This window comes from Physella acuta, unplaced genomic scaffold (assembly GCF_028476545.2).
Source record: "Physella acuta isolate Inbredline_101_S28 unplaced genomic scaffold, ASM2847654v3 ptg001599l, whole genome shotgun sequence".
NCBI classification, from domain to species: Eukaryota; Metazoa; Mollusca; class Gastropoda; family Physidae; genus Physella; species Physella acuta.
In genome coordinates this window covers 98898-123689 of record NW_026733113.1, presented here as the reverse complement: position 1 = coordinate 123689, position 24792 = coordinate 98898, and the positions used below count along the sequence as shown (strand labels likewise).

The window sequence follows — 24792 nt, the reverse complement described above, 5'->3', positions numbered from 1 at the left end:
TAATGATGAGCAAGGGATTGCTAGTGAAACAAGAAAAAAATTTCTTCAACATGACTTACCAGCATTCTTAGAAATAGGTTACCACTACACATCATATACACACATTTCAAACTTAATGCTTTGAGGTTAAGATAATAGGTCATTAAAATAAAACAACAATATATATAATTTAAAACTTAAACATTTATGTGGATTTAAAACAAAAAAAGTGAAAATATGCAACCATTTAACTTGAATGGGATAAATATATGCATCAATGAAATGGCATTTAAAAATAAAGAAATGATCAAATATCTGTTTCATAAATTTTATTAAAGTGAATATTTTTTTAAACCACAGCATCAACTGTTGCTAAGTTTTTGGGACACTATACTGGACAAGTTAGAAATGAGGTAATTATAGAACATCTGCTTTAGATGAGAAAAAAAGTAAAACTATTTTGTTAGTATGACTAGCCTCACATCTTGATGGTTCTAATAGTATTATAACAATGTTGTTATAATATCATTTACCAATTCAGTGAAGACCGTCAATTATTTGAACACATTTTAACCCCCTAAACAATTGAGCAACTTGAGATCTATGATAAAAATAGAAAAATAGCATCCTTCATGTTCAATATCTGATAACAAAATAAAGAAGGAAGAAAAGAGCTTAAGGCTAGAATAAAAACATGAACAGAAGAAACAAAAAAATTATTGCAGAGAAAAGAGGGAGAGCTAAGTCAACAATTAACCCTTGAAGCTTCAAATGTTTTGAATGAGTTATTTAAAAAAAAAAAACATACAAAATTCAAACTGAAGAACTTAAATATTTGAAAATTTCAGACTGAAACTGAAATGAATATCAGACTAAAGGACATAACGAAATGAGTTAGACTATAATTAGATCTCTATACTATAATTAATCAGAAATATATAAAATGGAAGGGTTATAAAGATAGTTTTCATAAACAAATGCCTATAAAGAAATAGGGTAACTTTTTTTATCAGTTACAAAAAACTAATTAGAAATAATTATTGCGTGAAATAAATATCACCGGGTATGTTTTAAAAAAATCAAGTTTGAACCCAATTATGTCAATAATTCATCATTATTCATTTCCTATCATGATAATAGTTTAACACTTTTTGTAATCGTAAAAAATTTATAGTTGAAACACTTCTAATTCATTAGATATATCTTTTAAAACAACGATATAACAAAATTCTGGAAAAAAATAATAGTAATTTCTATAAATATAAAGTTAATTTATTGATTTAAAATAAAGTCTATAGCAAAAACAACTCATTTTAATTTGTTTACTTTGTAAACAGTTTTGTAAGAGAAAAAAAAAATAATCACAGTTTATACCACTACATCCTCCGGACTATATGATGTGCTGTGTGGTAGCTGCTCCTAGTGGACCCTGACAGAACTAGCCACCATTGGTGTAGATTTGAGAACCTTGTCGCCACACACTGGACAAGAAGAATTGGTCCTTCTGCTCCTTGCCTCGTTCCCCCCTGACGAGTCCTTTGAGCTATCTTTATCCGAGTCATGTCCGCCACCGTCACTGTGACTGGACCAAGACTGGGAACATTTGTGTTTCCGCCTGAGTGAACGTTTGTACTGCAGTCTGCACCAGACTGCTTTACACATGTTTTCTAGAATCCAGTCGTGACCTTTGATCTTTTGGCAGAACTTCCATGTGTTTCTAGTGGTGACAGATATAAAATATTCTTTATCCTAGGCTCAACACCACCCCACAATTTTCTCCCCATTAAATAATGCATATAATAACTAAAATAATTAACAATACACACTTTTTCACAATAGTATCAATAGTTAATCCAATTACCAACACAAAAAACGTACAAAACACACAGTTTACAAGTCTAATCCCCAATAGTTTATCTAATTATCAACACACACACACAAATAACTTACAAAGCACATAGTTTAGAATTCACTGCTTATAAGTTCATCAAATTACCAACAAAAAACCAACTTACAAAACACAGTTTAGAATTCACTGCTAATAAGAAGTTCATCTAATTACCAACAAAAAAACCAACTTACAAAACACAGTTTAGAATTCTACTGCTAATAAGTTCATCTAATTACCAACAAAAAACCAACTTACAAAACACACAGTTTAGAATTCTACTGCTAATAAGTTCATCTAATTACCAACAAAAAACCAACTTACAAAACACAAAGTTTACAGCGTCGTAGCTGACCCTGCTGTAGAAGACTCCAAGACCAGAAGATGTAGCACCTGGCAATCATGTTCTCATTCCCCAACTCCAGTGCTAGTTTCAGCTGTTGCCTGGAGATTTCTCCTGCTCTCTCAGCCTGCATATTTTAACACAAAAGCCAAGAAAGGAATGAAAAATTTGTTTAACAAATGTCAAGTGTAGGTAGAGTTAGCTATGCCCTCAATGTTGAAAAATATATTTTTATTTTCCTTAATAATTGACAATACAAGTACCATTTAATTAAAAGCAAAATATAATTACTATTACTATAAACAAAGTCATGTTAATAATAAATGCACATATTTGATTTTTAAATATGCACTATTATCACGTCTAAATCAAAACCATCATGCTAATATATGTAAAAAGCAAACCAAGATTACATGGTATATGAAGGCTTCTCCGAGTGATGAATGGGCGCCACCTAGTGTTGACAGCCAAGCAAATCCTTCTTCTAACACAATGTGTTTATTCAGCAACCCAAGTACTCTGGTGTTCCTTGGTGTTGTAAAAAAAAAAAAAGAATCTATAGAAGTTTTAGGTTAAGACATTTAGACAACAAACTGATCCCACTACTAAAACCTATAACTTATTTAATCAAGCCAATAAATGACCTGGCTGATTTGTAGGGAATTTTTAAAAATGAAAAAGGAACTTTTACATCTATGCAAATTCATATCTAATTGTAATATAAACATTTCTACCATGAAATAATGGTAAATTTAATTAGGACTAATTTAATTGGTGCCACAAAGTAGATACCATAGTCATCAAACATTATTCACCCTTCAGTTTATAAACATAGTAACAGTACATGATGAAAATTTAATTTCAAGAGATGAAACAGACAAAATGGGTAATGGTGCTTAAATTTAACAAATTATTGAAATAAGATTAATGGAATATAAATATAATTAGAATACTACAATATTGTAGCCTACATTTAGTAAATATTGAAAACAAGAAATAAGTGTTTACCAGCTGTAGTCAATTTTCTGTTTTGGCCAGATGGCCACCAAATCAATCATGTAAGGAACAGTGAGGTAGTTGTCCCAAGCATTCCTTTCCTCATCTGTCCAGCACTGGTATTCTGGTACACAATTCCTAAAACCTTTCCTATTTTTGAGATATTGCCAGAAACGTTTACGAAAAACCCGACTGCGTGAGCACTCATTACTAACAGAAGACGCGACGTGCGCATCTAGGACTACTGTGCACCTGTACATCGGCAGGACAAAATAAATCACCTCTTCTGAATTTTTTGGAGTTTCTGATGGAGATAAAATATTTAATTCCAAGCTGGGCACAGAAAATCTTCTCACTCGACCCCTCTGAGACTCAACAGGCTGTGAAACATCCTCAACTTTTTTATGACCCATCCTCACGATTTTTGGACGGAAATTTTCGTGGCCTCCACAGTAAAAAGATAATGTTTCATGCAGAGAGCTTCCACCCCAGGCAGTGAGGTGTGTGTTTTGAATATACAGGTCCTTCTCTTGACTGTCTGTCAGAATGTGATCCACCATAAACATGAGCTTGATTTCTCCAGCTGAGACATCCATTTCAAATCTTGCCAGCTCTCTTGTGTAGGTTTTACAAGTCCATATTCTATCAAATGTACGGAATACAACAAAGAGAAGCATTTTCTTTAGTTTGTGATGTGACGGTCCTAAATATTTTCTTGCTGGGGGCTTACAAGTTGATGCCAGTGGCTACTGAAGATTTTTTTTTAAATGTCATACTTGAAAAGATTCTGAAATTACAGATGAGAAAATGTGTTGAAATTAAAAATATTTCTCTTAGCATGGTATATCAGTCTCTAGGTCTAAGTTTTATGAGTAAATTGAATATTGAAAAGTTAAACTATTGAACTAATAAATTTGTTTAACAAACTAATTAATATGTATAATTTTAATTATAAAAATCAATTTTAACCATTCAGCAAATCAAATAAATTGTCAGCATTTTAAAGTATGAAAGTCGAACATTTAAAAAATTTTTATGTAAAGTTAAAAAGAACGATGAAAAGTTATCTTGTTAAAAAAATTAGTGAAATAATTACTGATTTTCAGCTTTACCTCATTTTGTCATACATATAACACTGAACTCTAGCTTCTTTGTCACATTTACTCCTTGTTGATGTTCATCAAAACTAGAAAAAAGTAAAGTAAATTAACTAGGCCTATTTGTGGGTGGTCAATAATGATTCAACTTTTACTCACTCGTTAAACTAAAAATGGGACAACATGGTCAGATGGTAGAGCTCAGGACTGCTAACCCAAAAGTTTTATGTTCAGTAACTTTCAGATCCTGGGCCTAAATCCACCCAGTTCTGATGGGTACCTGACTCATGCTAGGGGAAAAAAAGGCTGGGTATAATGAATAGTGGCTAGTGCTGACCAAACTATCCCCCTGTGCTCCTGTAGTGTAGCCTGTAAGTCGAGGTCTTTAAACTTGAAACAGAAGAACTCTACTTCATCTGCCCTAAACAAATATCATGTGATTTGCTTGGACAAGAATGGAAAAGATTATTTATTATGATGATTAAACTTAAACTTTGAACACTAGGCCTATAAACTATAAACAGTAACAGTAGTATAGGCCACACAACTAGACTAGATCTAAATCTAATCTTTTAAATATTAAATAATAAATATTAATAAATAAACAGCAAGTAGATCTAGATTCTAGATCTAGAAGCTAACTATTAAATTTTAACTTATCAATCATAACTAGATCTACCAAGTTACTAGTTTAACTTGATCTAGATTCTAGGGTGTGGGGAAATTGCGAGACGTGAAAAGGCGAGGCGAGAAAATGCGAGAAGGGCGCGAAAATGGTCGGTCACATGACTTTTTGTCTCGCATTTTACCACAACCCGATACTTACGCTGGGTGGTGTTGAAATGCGAAGATTTCTGCGAAAAATTTACCGCACCCGATTTTCAGTGGTATTTGGTCCAGACTTCAAAGACGTTTCGTTTACATTGTTAAAACTTCCGATTTTTCCGTCGCTAGACATACTGATGATTTGTCAACTCCCCCATCTTTTGTGTCGACTTAGAATACCACCTTGTTCGAAACCGACGGAAATACCGCCGACAATAGATCAACTTCTGTCTTTTGTGTGGAACGCCGAGGCCGCCTGATTTACCGTCTTTGAAGATCACCGTGCCCGGATCCGCTGCCGCCAGAAACATATTTTCTATTGTTGCATAGAAATTTTGTATAAATATGAGCAGGCTAGATTTTTAAAATTAATGCCGACTGAGACGGGATTTTCCTCTCGCTAACGAGAGCGGGCGATGACAGTAGCACAGCAACGATGTTAGGATTTTTAAATAGATAGATCTAGATATAGATCTATCTATCTTCTTAGTATCTCTCTATCTATATAATAAAATCTAGATAAAAAAGAACAACATACAACACTTGTGTTAAAGGGTATGGCTAAATGCTTGTTTATTTTAAAACAAACAAAAAAAATTTAAATAAATAAAGATAAAAAAGCATGAAAATTTTTTTTCACAAAAAGTGTCTTGTTATTTTCCTTTAATTCCGCAGGTATGTCTCGCATTATCTTCTCGCATTTTCCCGCCTCGCCATTTCACTTTTCGCGTCTCGCAATCTCCCAACACCCTAGATTCTAGATCTAGAATATTGATTCTAGTAGTTATTAGTTAATATCTAGTTACTAGAGTCTAGTTATTAGTTAACTACTAATGACTACTATTATAATTAACTAGACTACTCAGTCCGACTTTAATCAGTTACTTTACTAGGCCTAAAAACTTTAATTTTAAGTCTCACTAAGTCCTGCTCTAACAAAATTTAATAAAATAGATCTAGATCTAGTTTTTATCCTCAATTTTTTTTAGAGAGGGCCTTGCTCTAACTAATAGATCTAGATCTACATAGTACATACTATAATACATAACATAGTATTACATAATATAATACTGTAGGCCTATAACTAGCAGTAACCTAACACCCCTTTTTAAAAGAAGATTCCATTATCAGACACTGGTGTAAACATTCTCCCGAGTTAGAGTTAGAGTAGTTACTAGTTAGACTCGTCTAGCTCAGCAAGACCTAGCCTAGATCTAGAAATCTAGAATTCTAGATCTAGATTTCTAGATTCTAGATCTAGATTCTAGGGTAATCTATCGTTTTGGGTACGTAAAATTGCCCGCGACTAGTAATGTGAAAAACAGGTGACTCCTTACATTTTAATAATTATTTCACATTTTGAGGAGGATTTATGCTTTAAAAATACAAAAATGTTTCCTTGTTTCATTTATGTACCTGTTTTTAAACAATTGAATTAAAACTTTTCAGTAATAAATGAAGACTAGCGATGTTTCCAACAGATGCAACCATGCTCATTTACTATAGCAGCCATCTTTTTAAAGTTTTATTTTTATAGACTTAAAGCGCAAGATTCAGACGGAAGTCACTCTATTTTACAAATGGCTGCTGTTTATATTGGAAATCTTGCTTGCAGACACTGCTGTTTAAAGTTAATTTCTGGCCTATATTGATATATTTAGGCCTACATTATTTAGCCATTGATTTAGGTTTATTATTCATTTATCTATAATATTTGACACAAACATATCACAATATACTTCTATTACAGCCTTGACAATGAGGTAACGTTTTCGTACATTAATAGCAGCGGGCAATTTTATGTACCCAAAACGATAGATTACCGATTCTAGATCTAGATCTACTAAACTACACTAACACTAGATCTAGAATTTAGAATCTAGGGTAATCTATCGTTTTGGGTACGTAAAATCGCCCGCGGCTATTAATGTACGAAAACGTTACCTCATTGTCAAGGCTGTAATAGAAGTATATTGTGATATGTTTGTGTCAAATATTATAGATAAATGAATAATAAACCTAAATCAATGGCTAAATATATCAATATAGGCCAGAAATTAACTTTAAACAGCTGTGTCTGCAAGCAAGATTTGCTATATAAACAGCAGCCATTTGTAAAATAGAGTGACTTCCGCCTGAATCTCGCGCTATATGTCTATAAAAATAAAACTTAAACAAGATGGCTGCTATAGTAAATGAGCGTGGTTGCATCTGTTGGAAACATCGCTGGTGTTCATTTATTACTGAAAAGTTTTAATTCAATTGTTTAAAAACAGGTACATAAATGAAACAAGGAAACATTTTTGTATTTTTCAAAACATAAATCCTCATCAAAATGTGAAATAATTATTAAAATTTAAGGAGTCACCTGTTTTTCACATTACTAGTTGCGGCCGATTTTACGTACCTAAAACGATAGATTACCGAATCTAGATCTAGATTCTAGATGCGAACTAAGAAAACATAGCATAAAAAAATCGGCCTAATTATTTACTATAATGTTTAAAAAAGACGATGTCAAAACTAAATTCTAGATTTAGATCTTGATCTTGAATCTATAATTATCTTCTTTGAATTAAAGAAAGTAGAAAGATTATTCTCCATTCCAGCCTTTCTTGTTGATTTTTTAGAAGGTCAATCCAATAGCCGAAACTGTATTTAATATTATAGCACCAAAAACTATTAGAATTCTTGATCTAAAAAAAGATCAAGATCTAGAATCTAGATTAGATCTAGATCTAGATTCCACGCGAGCTGCATTAATGTTATAATAGTTGTATCAGATATCTAAATAAATTATATGACGTGGTAGTGAGGCCTAAAAAATAATTCAAAGTTTTTTAGGCAATTTTCCCTCATTGTCTAAACCCCCTCCCCATCCCCCTTAACAAAACGGTCTAATAACAAGCTTTATATATTATTCGCTAAAAGTAAAAAATAAACTATATTGTTTATAAGAGAAAAGCGTGGGTAGCTCCTTAAATTTTAGTAAAGGTATTCATTCGTTACTTCAATAGTGGGCTTTTAAATAATAGAATCTATATATTTAAAGAAAATCATTTAGGCCTATTTTACTTATTTCATTCTTTTGTCATATGGGTCGAAACGGGTGATCAAAATTTCGACCACTTCTAATGAACCAATTTCTTTTAAACTTGGCCCGTGGTTCCAGATCCGATGACAATGCAATATCAAAGTTTACTGAATTGGATGCTTAATTAATTTGTAAGAATTAATTAAAGTTTCCCATATGGGATCATCCATAAATGACGTCACACTCGTAGGGGGGAGGGGGGTCCGTAATTTTGTGACGATGTGTGATGAGGGGGAGGGGGGGGGGGGGTTCAGATGTTAAGACGTCACATTTTTGCATTATAAAAAAGCAATGTTAGAAAACGAATTTTAGACGTTATTTCGCGTTTTAGATAACTGTTTTAATAAATTGTAATAGTTTAGACAAGATTTTGGAAAAAATATCGATGTTTAAAAAAAATTCAACTGCAATTTTGAGGGGGGGGGGGGGGGTTGTAGGTTGAGGTGTGACGTCATTTTAGGGGGAGGGTCTGACTTTTTGTGACGACGTGTGACGGAGGGGAGGGGGGGGGGAAGGTAAAAATCGTCAAAAAAGCGTGACGTCATTTATGGATGACCCCCCATATAAAGTATTAACTTTCTACGCTATAATACGCACAGAATTGTTTTCGCTCATTTGCTATATATATATATATATATATATATATATATATATATATATATATATATATATATATATATATATATATAAAAGAGATGCATGCTTTTCTTTTACATAGTTGCTTATAATTAGGCCTATTTTTATTTTCTATTTTTTATTTTGAGTATTCAGTAAACGTTTATGTTGCATTGCTTATTGGTCAATTGGAGTACGTTAGCCTTGTTAAAATAGTTTGTGTTGAGAATGCTAATGTCAAAGTGTTGCACATATTTTTTTGTAACAGTGGAAGAATAATTGATGGTTCCAAATAAAACCCTGGGAAAATGTAAACAGAAGTACATCTATATTGATTTTTTTTTTAAATTACATTTTTATTAACACAACGCCCTACCTGGGTGAATAATAAAAGTAAAATTTTCATTTTTAAAAACATAATTTTAAGGTGAGAGGTATATATTATAATGTGGGATGTGCTGTTGATTGTGGGGTGGGTATGGGGCAGGCTGGTGTGTGGCTTTATTCGGGTTATTTTTAGTGGTGTGGTTCAGTGTTGTGCAGGTTGTGTTTCCCCTTTTGTTTCTGCTTTATTCTTAATGTGAACTTCACATTTATTATACAAGAAATACAAAAACAGCTATGTTGTGCCTTTATTTTCTAAATTTTCACATGATAGCATAAGTCATGTTTTAGCGGATACTCCGTGATACATATAAAGCTATGTATTATATGTAATTGACATATTTTTGTATAGGGCCTGCATTAGATTAATCAACATTTATTGCTTCAAAATAATATTGAAGAAATATTGTATCTTTTATTTTTATTAAATTTAAATATGTTTAGTGGATTTTTTATGTTATTTGAAAGTATGAAATTAACAGCTATTTTAATTCTGTGGGCGGAAACATTACACTATACTTGCACTCAACTACAATTGCTTTTGGTAGAATGTTTATGAACTATATTTAGCTCTAAACACGAGCTTATTATTCATTTATAATTGTCGAAAAGTAAGAGAAAACCCAGTGCACTAAAAATCCTCTGCTTGCAAATAACTAGTGTTTTGGCCGTAATGTTTATGGAATTGTCTCATTCCAGTTAGAGAGCTATAATAAATCTTATTGCAAATGTCCAACTTTTTTTAATGATAAAAATCTAATTTCAGCAATAATAGTGGGCCTACATTAGCCTTATATCACAAAATTAGGGTGAAAACAAAGAACACCACACAAACACTGAGTAAAATTCAAGTGAAGGGCAAAAATTATTTGCTTGTATACATTTATTATTTTACAGCACAAATTATATAAAATATAAGTATTACAGTTTTTTAACATAACATTTTACTACATGGCAGATTTTATCTTTAAACATTGTTTTAACATGTCCAAAATTACTTCATCACAATAAAATAGCACTTACATTGTCATCTCACAGAAAAATAAAGAAAAGCATTTACATTTGCATCTCAATGTACATTCGCACTCTGACTGTTAGTTGACAAAAATATGACATGGATTCATTTAATTCAAAAAGTGCCATGAAAATAATTAACCTTTCACCAAAAAATGTACAAACAGTCTTTGAGGTAAAAATGTACTCTCATGTACTGTACTGTCATACCAACGTCAATTATTCAAGTATACACATTCACACAATCTTGCAAACACAAATGCACATTTAACTTAATGGAATAATTTTGCTTACAATTTACAAAACAGATATAAAGGAAACATGAAAGCCCTGAAAGATCACTGGTGATGATATGTACAAGATTCTAAACTCCACTAAAGGGAGGTCAGCAGTAAAATGTTGCTCTTTGTTTGAAAAAAATATTTAACAATTGTGTTGCTTAGAAAAAAATATAGTTAAGCTTATTTATGAAATTTAAACGTTATATTTTTTAAACTAATTTTCATGAGTTGAAAATAATATTTAAAAAAATATACTTCCAATTGAAAACAATTAGCTGTTGTTTTAAATTATACTGCTGTGTAAAACCAAACTAAAATATATTAATTACCTTTTTCCATATGAAACAATAATTGATTAAAAGCAATCAATTATTTAATATTACATACTTCATGCAACAGTTTTGGAATGAAAACTGCACTGACAATAAAATATAAAAAAAGATGGTTGCTTTCTTCTTGCCATAAGGCCATCACTATAAACAATTCTAAAACTGTACAGTTAATCATGTAGATCTTTGCTTTGTCATTCAAGAAAATATTTAAGCATATTAAAATACATTTATTACAAAATAAAAATGCTAATTAATACACATCCATGACCAAATAAACATTGAAATAATTATCTGAACACAATGTTTGAACATCACTAAAATAAAAGGCCCTTTAGTGGTACTCTGATTATTCTGCTAATACACTTTAGGTAACTAGAACAGTGTAAAATACAACATGCAGAAAAAACTTTGTAAATGAACTGTCAAATTATAAAAATTAAACATTTTTATACTAAAACTATGTGCAAACACCAGGTGGTTTGTATACTATACAAGCTTTAAATTATTTAAAATCAGCAAGAAATGAGTTGAAGGAAAATTATTTTTAAAAAAAAAACAATAAAAAAAGGGAAATAAGTGAACAGACTGAATGGAATAAAGATGGCCCAAAATGACTTTTTATGTGGAATTTCTTCACCCACAAGTGCAAAGGTTATCAGCCTGTAGCTATAAGCTTCTTGTGTCTTCTTTTAAAAAGCATTAGCAAGAGTATATAGAAAAAAAAGTGGGAGGGGGAGTTACGATTATTTTTTTTTTAGTTTCAACAAATTAACTTGCCAAAATATCAATTTTAGTGCAACTCACAAAAATATTTTAGGGAAAACAAAGTTATAAATAGCTTTAAAGCAAGGCTGATGACCCTCACATTATGGTCTTAAAAATTGATTAAAGCATCATTAAATATGGAATGAATGCTAGTATGGAATAGAAAAGTGGTAATGCCAAAATATCAAGCAAAGGAGTGAAATGTATGCTGCCTGCAGCTATTTTATTTGGCTGCATTTCTATGCAAGTTCTTTTAAAGACTAAAATGGTCTTTGAAAACATCTTATGCTCATTATGCTTGATTTACAACTAATAAAAAGTGAACAAAGTCATTCATGAAAGCAGTGTTACTTTCCTGATATAAAACACAAATGTAGAAAAATATTTACCTGAACATATTGTAGAGTTATATTTGTAAAAAAAAAATTTCCTAAAGCTTTTTTGGTGACAAACATGCACACAACAAAAGAAAAAATGTTTGAGATAAAAATATTTTTTTCTTTATAATCTTCATACAGAAGCCCACATAAATTACCTGATTAAAAAAAATTGATAAACAACTAAAATAGTCTGTAAATAATGTTTGAGATCTCAAACCATCAAACATCAGTTTCTTCTGTAGCTCCATCATGTCCGGCAAAGGAGCAGAATGATATGAACATGAATTTGCTTTACAGTTTTTATCCAATATCAGCATCATCATCAACACTGTAGATCTACTATTTCAACTTTTACAGTCTAATATCCTTGATTGTTTTTTAATAATCCTGGTTCACTGATAGTTTATAGTCTTGAGTTTACTGTGCTGATCTTCTTAAATTTCTGCCACTCACGGCTAGACCTAGCAAGTAGCTGACAACACTGGACTGAAGCATGACTTGCTCCGCCCCCTTACACATCATCTCCATAGGATCATTTGACACCTGTTTGGAGGCTGGAGCCAGGAGGGTGGGGCCAAAAACAGTTGCTAGGTTATGGATGGACATCTTGTTTACCCCAACATTCCTGGCAACTCTGGAAAATAAAATAAAAACTCTGTTATATATTTGGAGGTAAAAACTTCAAGTAAAAAAATTTAAATTTAAAAAGTAATTTTAAAATATTGGTACAATAAATACAATTGATGATGGATTGAGGTTCAGACAGACGAAATTTTCATAACATTTCTATTTTAAAATTGGGCATTAAATTAGGATTTAGTTAACCATCTGAAAACATAATTATTTCAATATTATCTAGATGTTAAGCATTGTTTACAATTAGGCATAAATTCAAATGTGGAAAAACAAAAAAAAATAAAAATCATTGGTAAAAAAGAGTATTAAGCTAGTTAAGCCCCTTTAGCATTGTTTAGTTTAACAAAAGCTACATCTAAGAGCTAATCACCTCAACAAATGTTCCATCAAAGAAACAATTGTGTAGTAGTTGACATCAGGCAAGCTGTGTAACAAACTCAACATACACTGTGCTTTTGCTTCTTCGTCAGAAAGTTCTGTATTGATAAAACAATTTTAGAATTTGAATTTTTAAGCTGAAAATTAAATTGAAAATTTGACCAGCACTTGCTTTTAAAATTACAAATTTACTTTAAATAGTAAAATAAATAAATTAAAAAAAAAATGTGATCCTTGCTTTTTAAAAATTGATCAAAACTGCACAGGTTTTAGTGCACAATAGTTTTAAAATACTATTTCTATCAACTTACTAAGTGTGTCAACAAAATTTTGATAACTGGACTCTGTAAAGAGAGGCTCTGGTAGTTCCCTGAAATACAACTTGAGGATCCCTGTCACAGCATGGATATCTGCACTTGACAATGCTGCAATGCCTGCTCGGATGTCTAGAGAAGAAGCATTTCTCAGTTAGATTGTTACACATTATAGATTTAGCAAAAATCAATATCATAACTGTGAAAGTTATTTTTATTTTATACCCTAAAAAAGTTGGGGACATAAGAAAATCAATCTAAGCATCAAGATGTATAGCTGTGGCAATGGGTTAATTATATTCTTTTCTCACTAGTTTTCTTTTATTAAAGTCTATAAAATTATTTTGATTGGATATCTGTTTCAGATGACAGTAAAGGGAAACAATCAAAACTTGATTTCTGTCTGCCTTACTTTTATCAAATAATTTCTTTATTGTCTGTAAGTCTGAGGTCACACCAGAAACTCTGTAGATGCCAACTTCATCAAGACCTGAAAATTGGATTTTTTTAAGATTAAAATTTTTTGCAACTCTATAACTACTCATGCTGCAATAGTACTGAACATTTGTTTAGATGATAATAAAATAAAAAGTTAATAAAAAATGATTTTCTAACAAACTTTTATAGAATAAAGTACTAAAAAGTAGAAAATAATTGATTTTCTTTAAATATATAATAATGAGATACTATTTAAATGACTATAAATAGAATTGCATGACTTAAATGAAAAAAATTGCATGCCAAATGAACACAAACAATGTGTATATAATAGTGCAAAAATTAGTGCTTTATATATGAAACTAATAAAATCTTAAAACATTAATTAAGCATCCAATTGAGTCAAATTTGATGTCATCAGATCATGACCCACAGGCCAAGTTTGAAAGAAATCAGTCTGAAGTGGTCAAAACTTTGCTTGCCCATTTTGACCCATAAGTTAAATATAAGCTAGTAAAACACTTTGTATCAAGATTTGTTGCTAATGAAAACAAACCTCTCTTCTCAACCTCCTGAAGACAAGATGTGACTATAGAGGGCACTGTTTTTCCTTCCTTCCTTGCACATGAAGAAATTTTCACACCAAACACAGCTGCGCTGGTACGAGATGGTGTACGGGGCATGGTTTTTTCAGCTGATGTGTGTTTGACTGATATGACTAGGGACAACTCATTCATGGCCACAGTTTTTTCTTGGAAACTCCCCTTAAGCCACTGTTTACTCAACTGAAAGTGATAAATTATTAATTTTTTTTATAATCATGCAGTGTTTATTTAGCATGTCAAAAAATCTACAATAACCTATAATAACCTTTTAAGCTTACCTCTAATTGCCCCCCCCCCCTTCCCCACCCAATCAAAAAATCTACCATAACCTATAATAACCTTACCTCTAATGCCCCTCCCCCACCCAATCAAAAAATCTACAGTAACATAACAACCTTCTAAGCTTACCTCTAATGCCCCCCCTCCCCCACCCAATCACAAAATCTACAGTAACCTATAATAACCTTTAACCTTACTTCTAATGCCCCCCCCCCCCCACCCAATCAAAAAATCTACAATAACCTACAATAACCTTTAACCTTACCTCTAATGCCCCCCACCCAATCAAAAAATCTCCAGTAACCTATAATAACCTTATAAACTTACCTCTAATGCCCCCCCTCCCCACCCAATCAAAAAATCTACAGTAACCTATAATAACCTTTAACCTTACCTCTAATGCCCCTCGCCCAAGTAGTTTGTCTCCTTGATCTTCTTTTTCTTTTTTAAAACATAAAAACCTGATGGTCTGCGACCCATCTAGCTCAAGCTCGAAATCTTCATTCCAGGAAGGATCATTTGTTACCTCAGCTATGTGGGTTTTTGCTTTCATAAAGAAGTGACCAAAGCTGTCCATTTCCAAACAGCAATAGGTATCTATAAAAATAAAAATCATTGTATTTTCTTTAGCAATGGTTATTTTAATAAATATAAGTTAAAAAAATAATTTTTGTAGTCATTTTGATTTTGTAACTGCTATAGTTGATTATTTAAATGTTATATAATTATCAACATACCACATTGTGTTGTAAGGCCATTTAGTTTGTGTATTGTCACATTCAATGTGCCAGTTAGGACGTCTTCATCTGTAACAGAAAGTACAAATAATGTTTGAATTTGTGTTAGATTGAAAAAGAATTCTACACAAAATGTATCTACTTTTAGATTACATTTTTTAAAATTTAAAAATAGTGAAATATAAATTAACAATAAACAAGAAAAACATACCTCTTTCACTCAAAACATTTCCTATCTTGTTAACTTGTGGTGTCTGTAGAAAAAAAAATATATTCATGTGGAGATTGTAAATTGACAGATAAATGTTATACTGGTTAACATTTTAAAAATATTTGCTTTGGAACAAAATGGTTGATACACATTTTATATAAAATATAATTTTTTTAATGATTAAGGTTCTTTTAAACTCATCTTAAATAATTTCAAAGTCTTAATTTTTTTTAACATAAATAAGAAGGAACCGTACCTCTTTCACACTGTTTATCAGATCTTGAACTAAAATAGAACTCATGGCTTGCTGTTGCTGGTTTGTCCTCATACCTGTAGATAAAGGATAAGAGGTAAATAATAGCCATAGCCTTTTCTAACTAAGACAATTGAACTGTAAAACCAGGTCCAGTAATTTGTTTATCACTTGAACTTTGAACTTGTAGGAACTTACTTAAAGACGCAACTGTTTCTTTCCACTCCTCCCTTTCATAATCAGTTGTCATTAGAAGAGTATACTTTTTCCCACCTTCCAGTGCAACTTTAAATGGCAACTTAGGACAAGCCAAGATCAACTGAGCTTCCTGAAATATAAAAATTTCCCATCTGATTATATTATACCTGATGCAAAAAAATACGACAAACTATTAAATTCACAAAAAATTCGAGTTCCCTTATATTTTATTTTGTACACAGAGGTTTATTTACCATTATAAAATGTTAAAATAAATTCAGAAATAACTTACATGATGACTGATTTTCTTTTTCATCTTCTCTGCAGCTCGTGATCCCAAATTCGTTATAGATCTGTGTTTCTGTGGACCAGGTAATAGGTTTGAAATTAAACATGGTATTTTCTTATTTAATCATCCCATTCACTTGTTATTGGATGGACAAAGGCTATGGAAGCAAACCCAAATAGAAAGGCAGGCTAAAATCAGAGTCAATGGCCTATGTGGTGCATAACATGTTGATACTTAATACTTAATGGATGATCGTGTTGGAGGAATTAGGAATGAAGAAAAAGAAGATCCTATTGTATTATCGTTAATTGACATATTTTAATTTTGTGATTTAAGTTAAATTTATATGCGAGTTTAAAAGCTATAACAGTAGCGTAGCGAGGGGGGGGGGGGGCGAGGGGGGACGACATATGTCCCCGGGTGCCTACCTTAGGGGGCGCCAAAATGAGTTGGAAAGATAAATTGAAAGGTTGAGGGGGGTGCAAATCGAAATCTTGAGGGGGGGTGCAAATCGAAAAGTTTGTCCCCGGGCGCCGGGAATGGTCGCTACGCCTCTGAGCTATAATTAAATACAAATTGTGCCCTTGTTTAAAATATAAAACTAAGCAAGTGCCTTGGGCTGCCTTAAACCAATTTACTTTTAGCACTCTGATAAAAAATGTTTTAACTCATTAAACTGAAAGATTCTTTTTATGTTTATGTAAGGACATGACAGAAAACAATGCACATTTTATCTGCTTTAAAAAGGTAACTGCTTGCGATAGAAAAAATGATTTTTTTTAAAAAGTGCTAGACTTTATTACACTACGCTATAAAGCTACTAACATCTTTGTCTTTGACATCATATTTCTTCAATTCTAGTCTCAATTCTTTCTTGAGTGACCGAAGTTTTCCTTTTATCTCATCAATATCCTCTTTAATTGAAGGCTTTAGATCATCTGAAATATCAGGGGGAAAAAAATGTATCAAAACTCTCTTTTATTAATATAGGCAATAACAAAATAAATATATTATTATAACTTCACAAAAACTTTGTATGTTTAGAATACCCTGTAAGATAATCAATTATAAGAATTCTTAAATTTTTAAAAAAATTACCATTGTAGCCAAACTTTGTATCAATGGTCATTTGATTTAGAGGTGCGAACCATTTTATAATAAAGGAAACCTTGTTATTTCTGAAAAAAAAAAGATTCTTTAATTACTTTCTTAAAATACCGGGCATTCAGTAATTTGTTACTGGGTGCAACAAATTCTAAGCATGAAAATTTAAAAAGATAAAATTCATCAAACAAACTAGAGTTGTAATCTGAACATCCATAAAACATGCCAGTTTTACACAAATCACTTTACATGAAGTCAAAACCATCATATCTGTTTTATTGCAGCTAAATTTTGATTGGTATTTTTGAGTCTATGCCAGACAATTTTTAACAAAAAGACTCTAAAATCTTGTCCCCTATCTATGTGATGTTTTCTTTACCTGTGAGTTTCCCTCTTGGTACAGATAAGCACATCACTGAAGAGAAACATGTAGCGGAGTTTTCTCACCCCATTCACCAGCTCCACCAAGAAACTACTTTTTACAAGACGCCTATTTTCTCCGGACTGGAAAACAAAAATTTTAATACAAATTTTTTTTAAAGTTTTCAAAAGGTAGGATAACATTTAGAAGAAGATAGTAATATTTTTAAAATGGACAGGATTAATACCAGGTCACAATTTTGAAAAAAGTAGTTTTAAATAAAGCAATACAAATAACATTGACCTATTATGAAAAACTGTCAATGCTGTATACTGAAGGGTACATTATTTTTAATTCTTGATACTTACAATTTAGAAGAATTTTTTTGTAATGCTTTATTTTGTACATAAAAAATGTGCTATCACATGTATTTTATAGTCATTATAACTCGCCGCTTAATAATAATAAACCAAATTCTTGAACATGCCTGTTCAAAATATTTCAGTACTTTTGCCATACTTATCTGTACTCTGTAAACAAAAATTCAAACTTACTGTCTGTTTCTTGGGTATATTGACGGCAAAAGACTCTAAAATTTGTTGAGACAGCTTCAAAGCTTTCTGTAGGGCCTCATAGTCTGGGTGCTCCTCTGGGGTGTATTTTATCAGGTCCTGTAAAACATTCATTTAATTTAAAACTTGTCTTCATGTCAGGACACAAAGCATTCCAAACACTTAATTTTAGGTGATAAACTAATTTTTTTTTTAATTTTTAATTCAATTTTTATTTCTTTAATGTTGCTGTAGTTAACGATGAAAACTTAAATGATGATGTTTTGCCCAACTTACGTGTAATACCAAAGTATTTCTCTGGACCCTCTGGACTGGTTTAAAAAGAGCATCTGTGAATATCCAATTAAAATCAAAGTTGAACTTTCCAAAAATATGTTTATAAATAAACTTTAATATAACTAACGCCAAAAAAAAATAATATTCTAACCAACCTAAACTTTTTCTTTAAGCATAATCTATTCCTATTCAATTCAACCATAAAATTCGATAAGTTAAATAATTTAATCTCAATTGGATTATTATTTCAGAGCCTGAGGCTGTAGAATAAACAATAACGAGTCTTTTCTGTCAAAAAATTACACTTTTAATATGAAAGTCTTATTATTTAGGAACAATCAATGAAAACGTGTGCATTATCTGTAACAGTAACTACTCACCTTCAAGGGTTGTAACTTGTTTCATTACAGAAAGTTTGATTTCCTACAGAAAATAAAAATATTTTATTACCACTCTGTTTACTTTCTAGATTTCTTGGTAAAGAAAAATGTTTATTTTTATTGCTTTAGCATACAGTTAAACTGGAATTCCTGTACTTCACCCCCTTGCATTTACTTTTCCCTAATTAATGCCAGGTACCAATAATAACTAGGTGAGCTCTGGATCACCATAAGGATTTCATTAAAATTCTCCAAAATGTCAACGAATAAGTGGGTGAGCAATGTTTGGACATGAATCTATTTAAGGCAAAAGTAAATAATCCTCTTTAGACCTAGCGATCCATTGGGCAGATAGAGTTCATATGTTTCTTGACCTCGGCATATGAAGGGAAGATGTTGTCAGCACTTTGCCCAGATCCCTTCACTTTCCCTAACTTGAGTTAGGTACCCATCAAAGCTGGGTGGACTCAGGGATGTTCTACTGACTTGGACCCAGATTCGAACTCGAGACTTTCATGTTAGCAACCTAGCTTAGGCCTCGCAACCCCCAAGGCAAAAGGCCAGGTATAGAGGTATATTTGACTGCTGGACTAGTGATATACCTGAGCTAGAAGGTTGAACTGCTCACTCTCCTGACAACACTTATGAATGGTGCTCACAGCCTTCTGGTAGTTGTTCAGGTAACTCCCACACTCTATGAAACTGGAGATCTGAGGAGACATGTTTTACATTCATTGTATTTTATTTCAATTTTTTTTTGTGGAGAATTTTTTTTTTACCGAACCCAGTTGAGTCATTCAAAATGTATGCACTATTTGATAGAGTCTATTTCCCATACCACATATTGTTTGTTTAAGTAAATCTAATTTGAATGAGGATGTTTAAAGGATGGAAATTTTTACAGGCACAAGGTCAAGCACATCTTAAACAAACAAAATTTCACTTGAGTATTTGACATAGAGCTATGAGGTGACTGATGTATTAGGGACTGCCCCCCCCCCCACATGGGGGGAGGGGGGAAATGAAGACCCATAAAAAACGAACCAATCTTTAACATATTGTTTTAAACAAAACTGTTTTTAATGTTTCTTTATGTATATGAGTATAGATTTCTGGGTCTTGGTAGAGATATAAAAGCCCCCAACATACCATAAACAGACACCCACCACCAAAAGAAACCTATCACCACCATATAACTATCATCAACTGACATCTACCACAAATGAACACATCACACCAACAGACACCTACCATATGAAACACCTACCATACATCACACCAACAACACCTACCACATAAAACACGTACCATAATTTTGAAAATCTCCCCGATGGTCTCTCCATGCGTCCACTTGCTGACCTTGGGCTGAAGAGATTTAACGAAGTCGTCGTGGATGTTGTAGATGGTGTCGATGTTGGAGAAAATGTTCTGGATGTCTTCTTTAGATATCACAGGCTGGGAAGATTGGCTGCTTTTCTCCAGATTACGTTCATACTGAGGTAAGGGAAAATCACATAGGGCGTAATAGGGTAACATAGATAAAGAAATTGTATTGTTTTCAACAAATCATTAAGTGTGAGAATCAAAACGGCCCAACCTTAAGTAAAGTTCTAATTTTGAACCTTACTGTAACTAATATCAAAATTTTCCACAGCTAGATTTTTAAAAATGTAATGCGATGTGATTCCATTTTATGAATTAGAAAAGAGTAGCTTCCCTTTAGTTCGGTAATCTTTCGTAGTTTAAATTTGGGTATCGTAAAAAGAGAGTAGCTTAGACAAGCTCAGTCAAAAAATTTAAGTAGCGTAGCTTAGAGCCCATCATAAGTCATACGGTATAGAGAACGAAGGTGTGTAGCGCATTTTTAAGTTACAGGTCTGTAACGGCAGTAGGTGTGTAACAGATCTGTAACGTTTGTAGATGTGTAAGTTATAGGTCTAAAGTTGCATGAGGTCATATGTACTACCCGTCATGCACCACTATGTTCCTGTAACAACACCACCAGCTATATAAACACGACTAAGATTCTTGTTTTTGTCACTGACAACGATGACAGCTTAACAGTTTTGGACAACTTCCAAAAGCGCAGGGTCCTGTCTGAGAATATTCATTTTCTTTTTTTCTTCAATAGATACACATCTTTAAAAAAAAAGTGTGTTGTGCCTCAGACAATGTTCTCGTCATATGCCAAAGGCTGAGCGGATAGTGTCAGGAAGATAGGCCTAGGAGGGGGAGGGGAGACAATTCTTGAATGCTTCTGAACGAATGTAAAAGGTAACACACAGCACTAGTCATACTGTAAATGTGGTTTCTAACACTACAGCTATGCCTTTAGCTTTCAACTTAAGAGTGTGCTGTTGTTGTTGTTTTTATTTTGTAATTGAAAGTTTTCTTCCATCTTGTGTTTGTTGTTTCATGTTTTTTTAAACTAGACAAGAGGGATTCTTGAAGAGCTCTTTCATTCAGAAAGTTTACTTTTTGTGTATGGGTCCGCAACACTTCAGCAGTAGAGGTCATAAGTGAGGATAAGTGTGATGTTGAACACCACCCACCGCAGGATGCTACACTACATTAGGCTACATCACTGGATGCTACACTACATTAGGCTACATCACAGGATGCGACACTACATTAGGCTACATCACAGGATGCTACACTACATTAGGCTACATCACAGGATGCTACATTACATTAGGCTACATCACAGGATGCTACATTACATTAGGCTACATCACAGGATGCTACATTACATTAGGCTACATCACAGGATGCTACATTACATTAGGCTACATCACAGGATGCTACACTACATTAGGCTACATCACAGGATGCTACACTACATTAGGCTACATCACAGTATGCTACACTACTGCCTGTAGTAGGCTACATCACAGGATGCTACACTACATTAGGCTACACTGTAGCCTGTAGTAGGCTACATCACAGGATGCTACACTGTAGCCTGTAGTAGGCTACATCACAGGATGCTACACTACAGCCTGTAGTACACCACAGCTCAAACATAGAGGTGACAAATTTCTACAGCCCATTTAGTTATATCTTTTAAATCTCGGAAATCTCACTAATGTGAAGGGAAAAATGTATTCTCAAAGATGACTCAATTCCTCCCCCGTTCATTTTAATTGGTCATTATTTGTTCAAAAAATAATTGAAAAGATCTCACTTGTAGAAGTAGGCTTACATTGGGGATGTGTGAATATGTAGTATGTGACTAAATATAATAACCTAACGAAACCGGAAACTGCCGAAGAAGGAAGGGCTGAGGGAAACTTTACTTAAGTTGATTTTCGTGCACCAAATATGGGCCTTCTTTTTTATCAGCTAATACAAGCAGCTTCCTTTTTACTTTAACCCCCCCCCCCCCCCTCCCCCAAACCTAAGAAGTTGCCCCATTCGCGCGTAAAGTTTAAACAAATAAATACATTTTTAAATGTAAAAATAAGAGGCTATTTTTAGTAGATTTTATCTTTAATAAAATACCCATAATTTTCCGAACTAGTCCCTATACTGTTGGTCTATGTCCGGGTCTTGCTGTCCCATTATCGCGAGAGTTGCCCTCCGGCGTCAGTGAACCTCTGCGCGCCACTGAATAAATTACATCAAAATCATGATTAACCTCGGCGATGTGACGCTGTAATCCTGTCACTGACTAGTTGATAAAGATCGAATTTTGACTTGCTAGTGGTGACACTGACTAGTTGATAAAGATCGAATTTTGAATTGCTAGCGGTGACACTGACTAGTTGATAAAGATCAAATTTTGAATTGCCTAGTGATTCATCAACACACCAATATTAGTTTTTAAATGAGCATGTAGGCCTATATCTCGAACTTACTAGACACCCGCCCTTCAACACCCGCCCGAAACATATACGTAGCCTACACTTTAATACAGAGAAAATACAATAAAACTAATTGTGTCTTAATGAATTGTGACTTATATGAAATATTGGATATACAAGAGTATTTGATCAGTCTCGATAGGTTTGTTTTAATTCCATATCAAATATATAGTAATAATAAAATGATCTTATCATGACCGACGTCAGCGTCCTCTCTTAGATGAAGGCCTAGACTACGAGGGCCCCACTGTCTATAAAACAAAGTGACATTTTTAATTTCAGGACTGGCAAGCTGATCGATGATCTGATTAAAAGGCGGTGTCTCAAGGCTGATCGATATCAATTAACTCATCACACAGACCTATCAATTAAATCATTATCGTCGTTTAGACAGCCGAATCGATTATGCATCAAACACGCCCAGCTAACGTTAACGAAATTTAAAAGACATAAATAATAATAATATTTTAAAAAGACAATTAAGAGTTAACATCCTAAACATATGGGTTTTTTTTACACTGAGTCACACCACTTAATACACGTGTTTTTCATAAGGAGTCTTTCCATTTAACTTATACACGGAGTCACGCCAATCAACTTTTACACGGAGTCATGACATTTAAGTTTTACACGGAGTCATGACATTTACGTTTTACACGGAGTCATACCATTCAACTTTTACACGGAGTCACGCCTGTTGCGTCAGGGTTTGGTTCAACTCAGGAAACGATTCGTGGTTATCTTCAATACTTTTATTTGAACTCTATTCTTCACATAACAGAGTAGACCTCGCCCTAACCGCTACCAACTAACCCCTTACAACCATTCACTCCAGCTTTTATACCGCATTCGACCTTGGGATAACAATACATAAACACACCGGGGTTAACTCAACTCACACACGCACTCTCCCCTAATTCTAAATTATTCTAACATATTTCTATCTAACCTACAACTGACCCGTAACAACGCCATTCAACTTTTACACGGAGTCACGCCACTATACACCGGTTTTTACACGGAGTCAGACGACTCACCACACGGGTTTTTACACAATACGGTACTGACTCACTCACTAACTCGGGTTTTCCCACACTCAACCACACATTTCCACCATCACATTGGGTTTCCCTGAGATCAGTCTAAAATATTTCCTCGGACATTTTCATTGATCTGAAAATTTTGTTATGACTAACGCGACAACATTTGCTACCGAATCCTTTTGTCTAGTAGGCAACTATCGATGTTTTAAATTACTGTCATTTTTATTAGAGAGCATGCGGGGTTATATTACACACAAACACATTAGACATTTTAACCTTCTCCTTGCATCGTATAACATTTTATAACATTGCCATAGCTGGTAATCTTTACATTTCCCATAGTTTATAACATACACACAACCACCGAAAACATTCATTGGCCTTCAACATAAATTATGATTTTAAAAAAAAAAACTGAACTATGATATTTACACAATTTTTATCAGAAACTATCACTAAGACGAGTTTAAAAAAAAGAATGTGTAAACGTTGTGTCTAAATTAATCCGGCTATTTTACTTAGCAGATATTTTGAGAGAATAAAAATAAAGAAAAAAAAAAGACTTAATATAATAAACCTCTAACAGCATCCTACAGGCCTGTAGTGAAAAAGTAAATGACACCCCCCCAACCCCCCCCCCCCTTTCCACCTCTGTGCACAACCCCAAACCAACCTCAAGCAGAAATGATTTGATCGCGTGTCTAATTTGTGTGCTGATTCAGGGAACTTTTTTAAACAGTCAACAATTTTTTTAATCGATGTGATGTGTGAATTGTGCTGATTGGGCAAGAGAAAAAAAATTGATTGGAGAGTTGATCACGTGATGCAGTATTGACGTTTCCATTGGTCACCATTGTACACA

General features: G+C 33.1%; 2 protein-coding genes across 2 annotated transcripts in view; both read right to left on the bottom strand.

Moving 5' to 3' along the window:
• Positions 1 to 1276: 1276 nt before the first annotated feature.
• On the bottom strand, positions 1277 to 7753 carry LOC131929116 (uncharacterized). The gene is made up of 6 exons (XM_059285319.1): positions 7623 to 7753; positions 4319 to 4392; positions 3219 to 3993; positions 2624 to 2738; positions 2192 to 2337; positions 1277 to 1696 (listed from the first exon to the last, which is right to left on the bottom strand). Exons 3-6 carry the CDS (start codon positions 3881 to 3883, stop codon positions 1399 to 1401), a joined length of 1224 nt encoding a protein of 407 aa, XP_059141302.1. The 5' UTR covers positions 3884 to 3993; positions 4319 to 4392; positions 7623 to 7753; the 3' UTR covers positions 1277 to 1398.
• A 2339-nt stretch (positions 7754 to 10092) lies between these two features.
• Positions 10093 to 24792, bottom strand: part of LOC131929110 (uncharacterized) — a 36648-nt gene continuing 21948 nt past the window's right edge. The window contains exons 4-22 of the mRNA XM_059285315.1: positions 20333 to 20518; positions 19627 to 19734; positions 19025 to 19067; positions 18645 to 18697; positions 18351 to 18467; positions 17815 to 17939; positions 17430 to 17509; positions 17157 to 17269; positions 16335 to 16403; positions 16043 to 16172; positions 15848 to 15921; positions 15592 to 15634; positions 15381 to 15449; positions 15038 to 15240; positions 14316 to 14544; positions 13734 to 13811; positions 13319 to 13453; positions 13000 to 13105; positions 10093 to 12627 (exon numbers count right to left, since the gene is read on the bottom strand). Coding sequence (XP_059141298.1) covers positions 12411 to 12627; positions 13000 to 13105; positions 13319 to 13453; positions 13734 to 13811; positions 14316 to 14544; positions 15038 to 15240; positions 15381 to 15449; positions 15592 to 15634; positions 15848 to 15921; positions 16043 to 16172; positions 16335 to 16403; positions 17157 to 17269; positions 17430 to 17509; positions 17815 to 17939; positions 18351 to 18467; positions 18645 to 18697; positions 19025 to 19067; positions 19627 to 19734; positions 20333 to 20518 — 2178 coding nt within the window. The 3' untranslated portion in view covers positions 10093 to 12410. The remainder of the gene's footprint in view (positions 12628 to 12999; positions 13106 to 13318; positions 13454 to 13733; positions 13812 to 14315; positions 14545 to 15037; positions 15241 to 15380; positions 15450 to 15591; positions 15635 to 15847; positions 15922 to 16042; positions 16173 to 16334; positions 16404 to 17156; positions 17270 to 17429; positions 17510 to 17814; positions 17940 to 18350; positions 18468 to 18644; positions 18698 to 19024; positions 19068 to 19626; positions 19735 to 20332; positions 20519 to 24792) is intronic.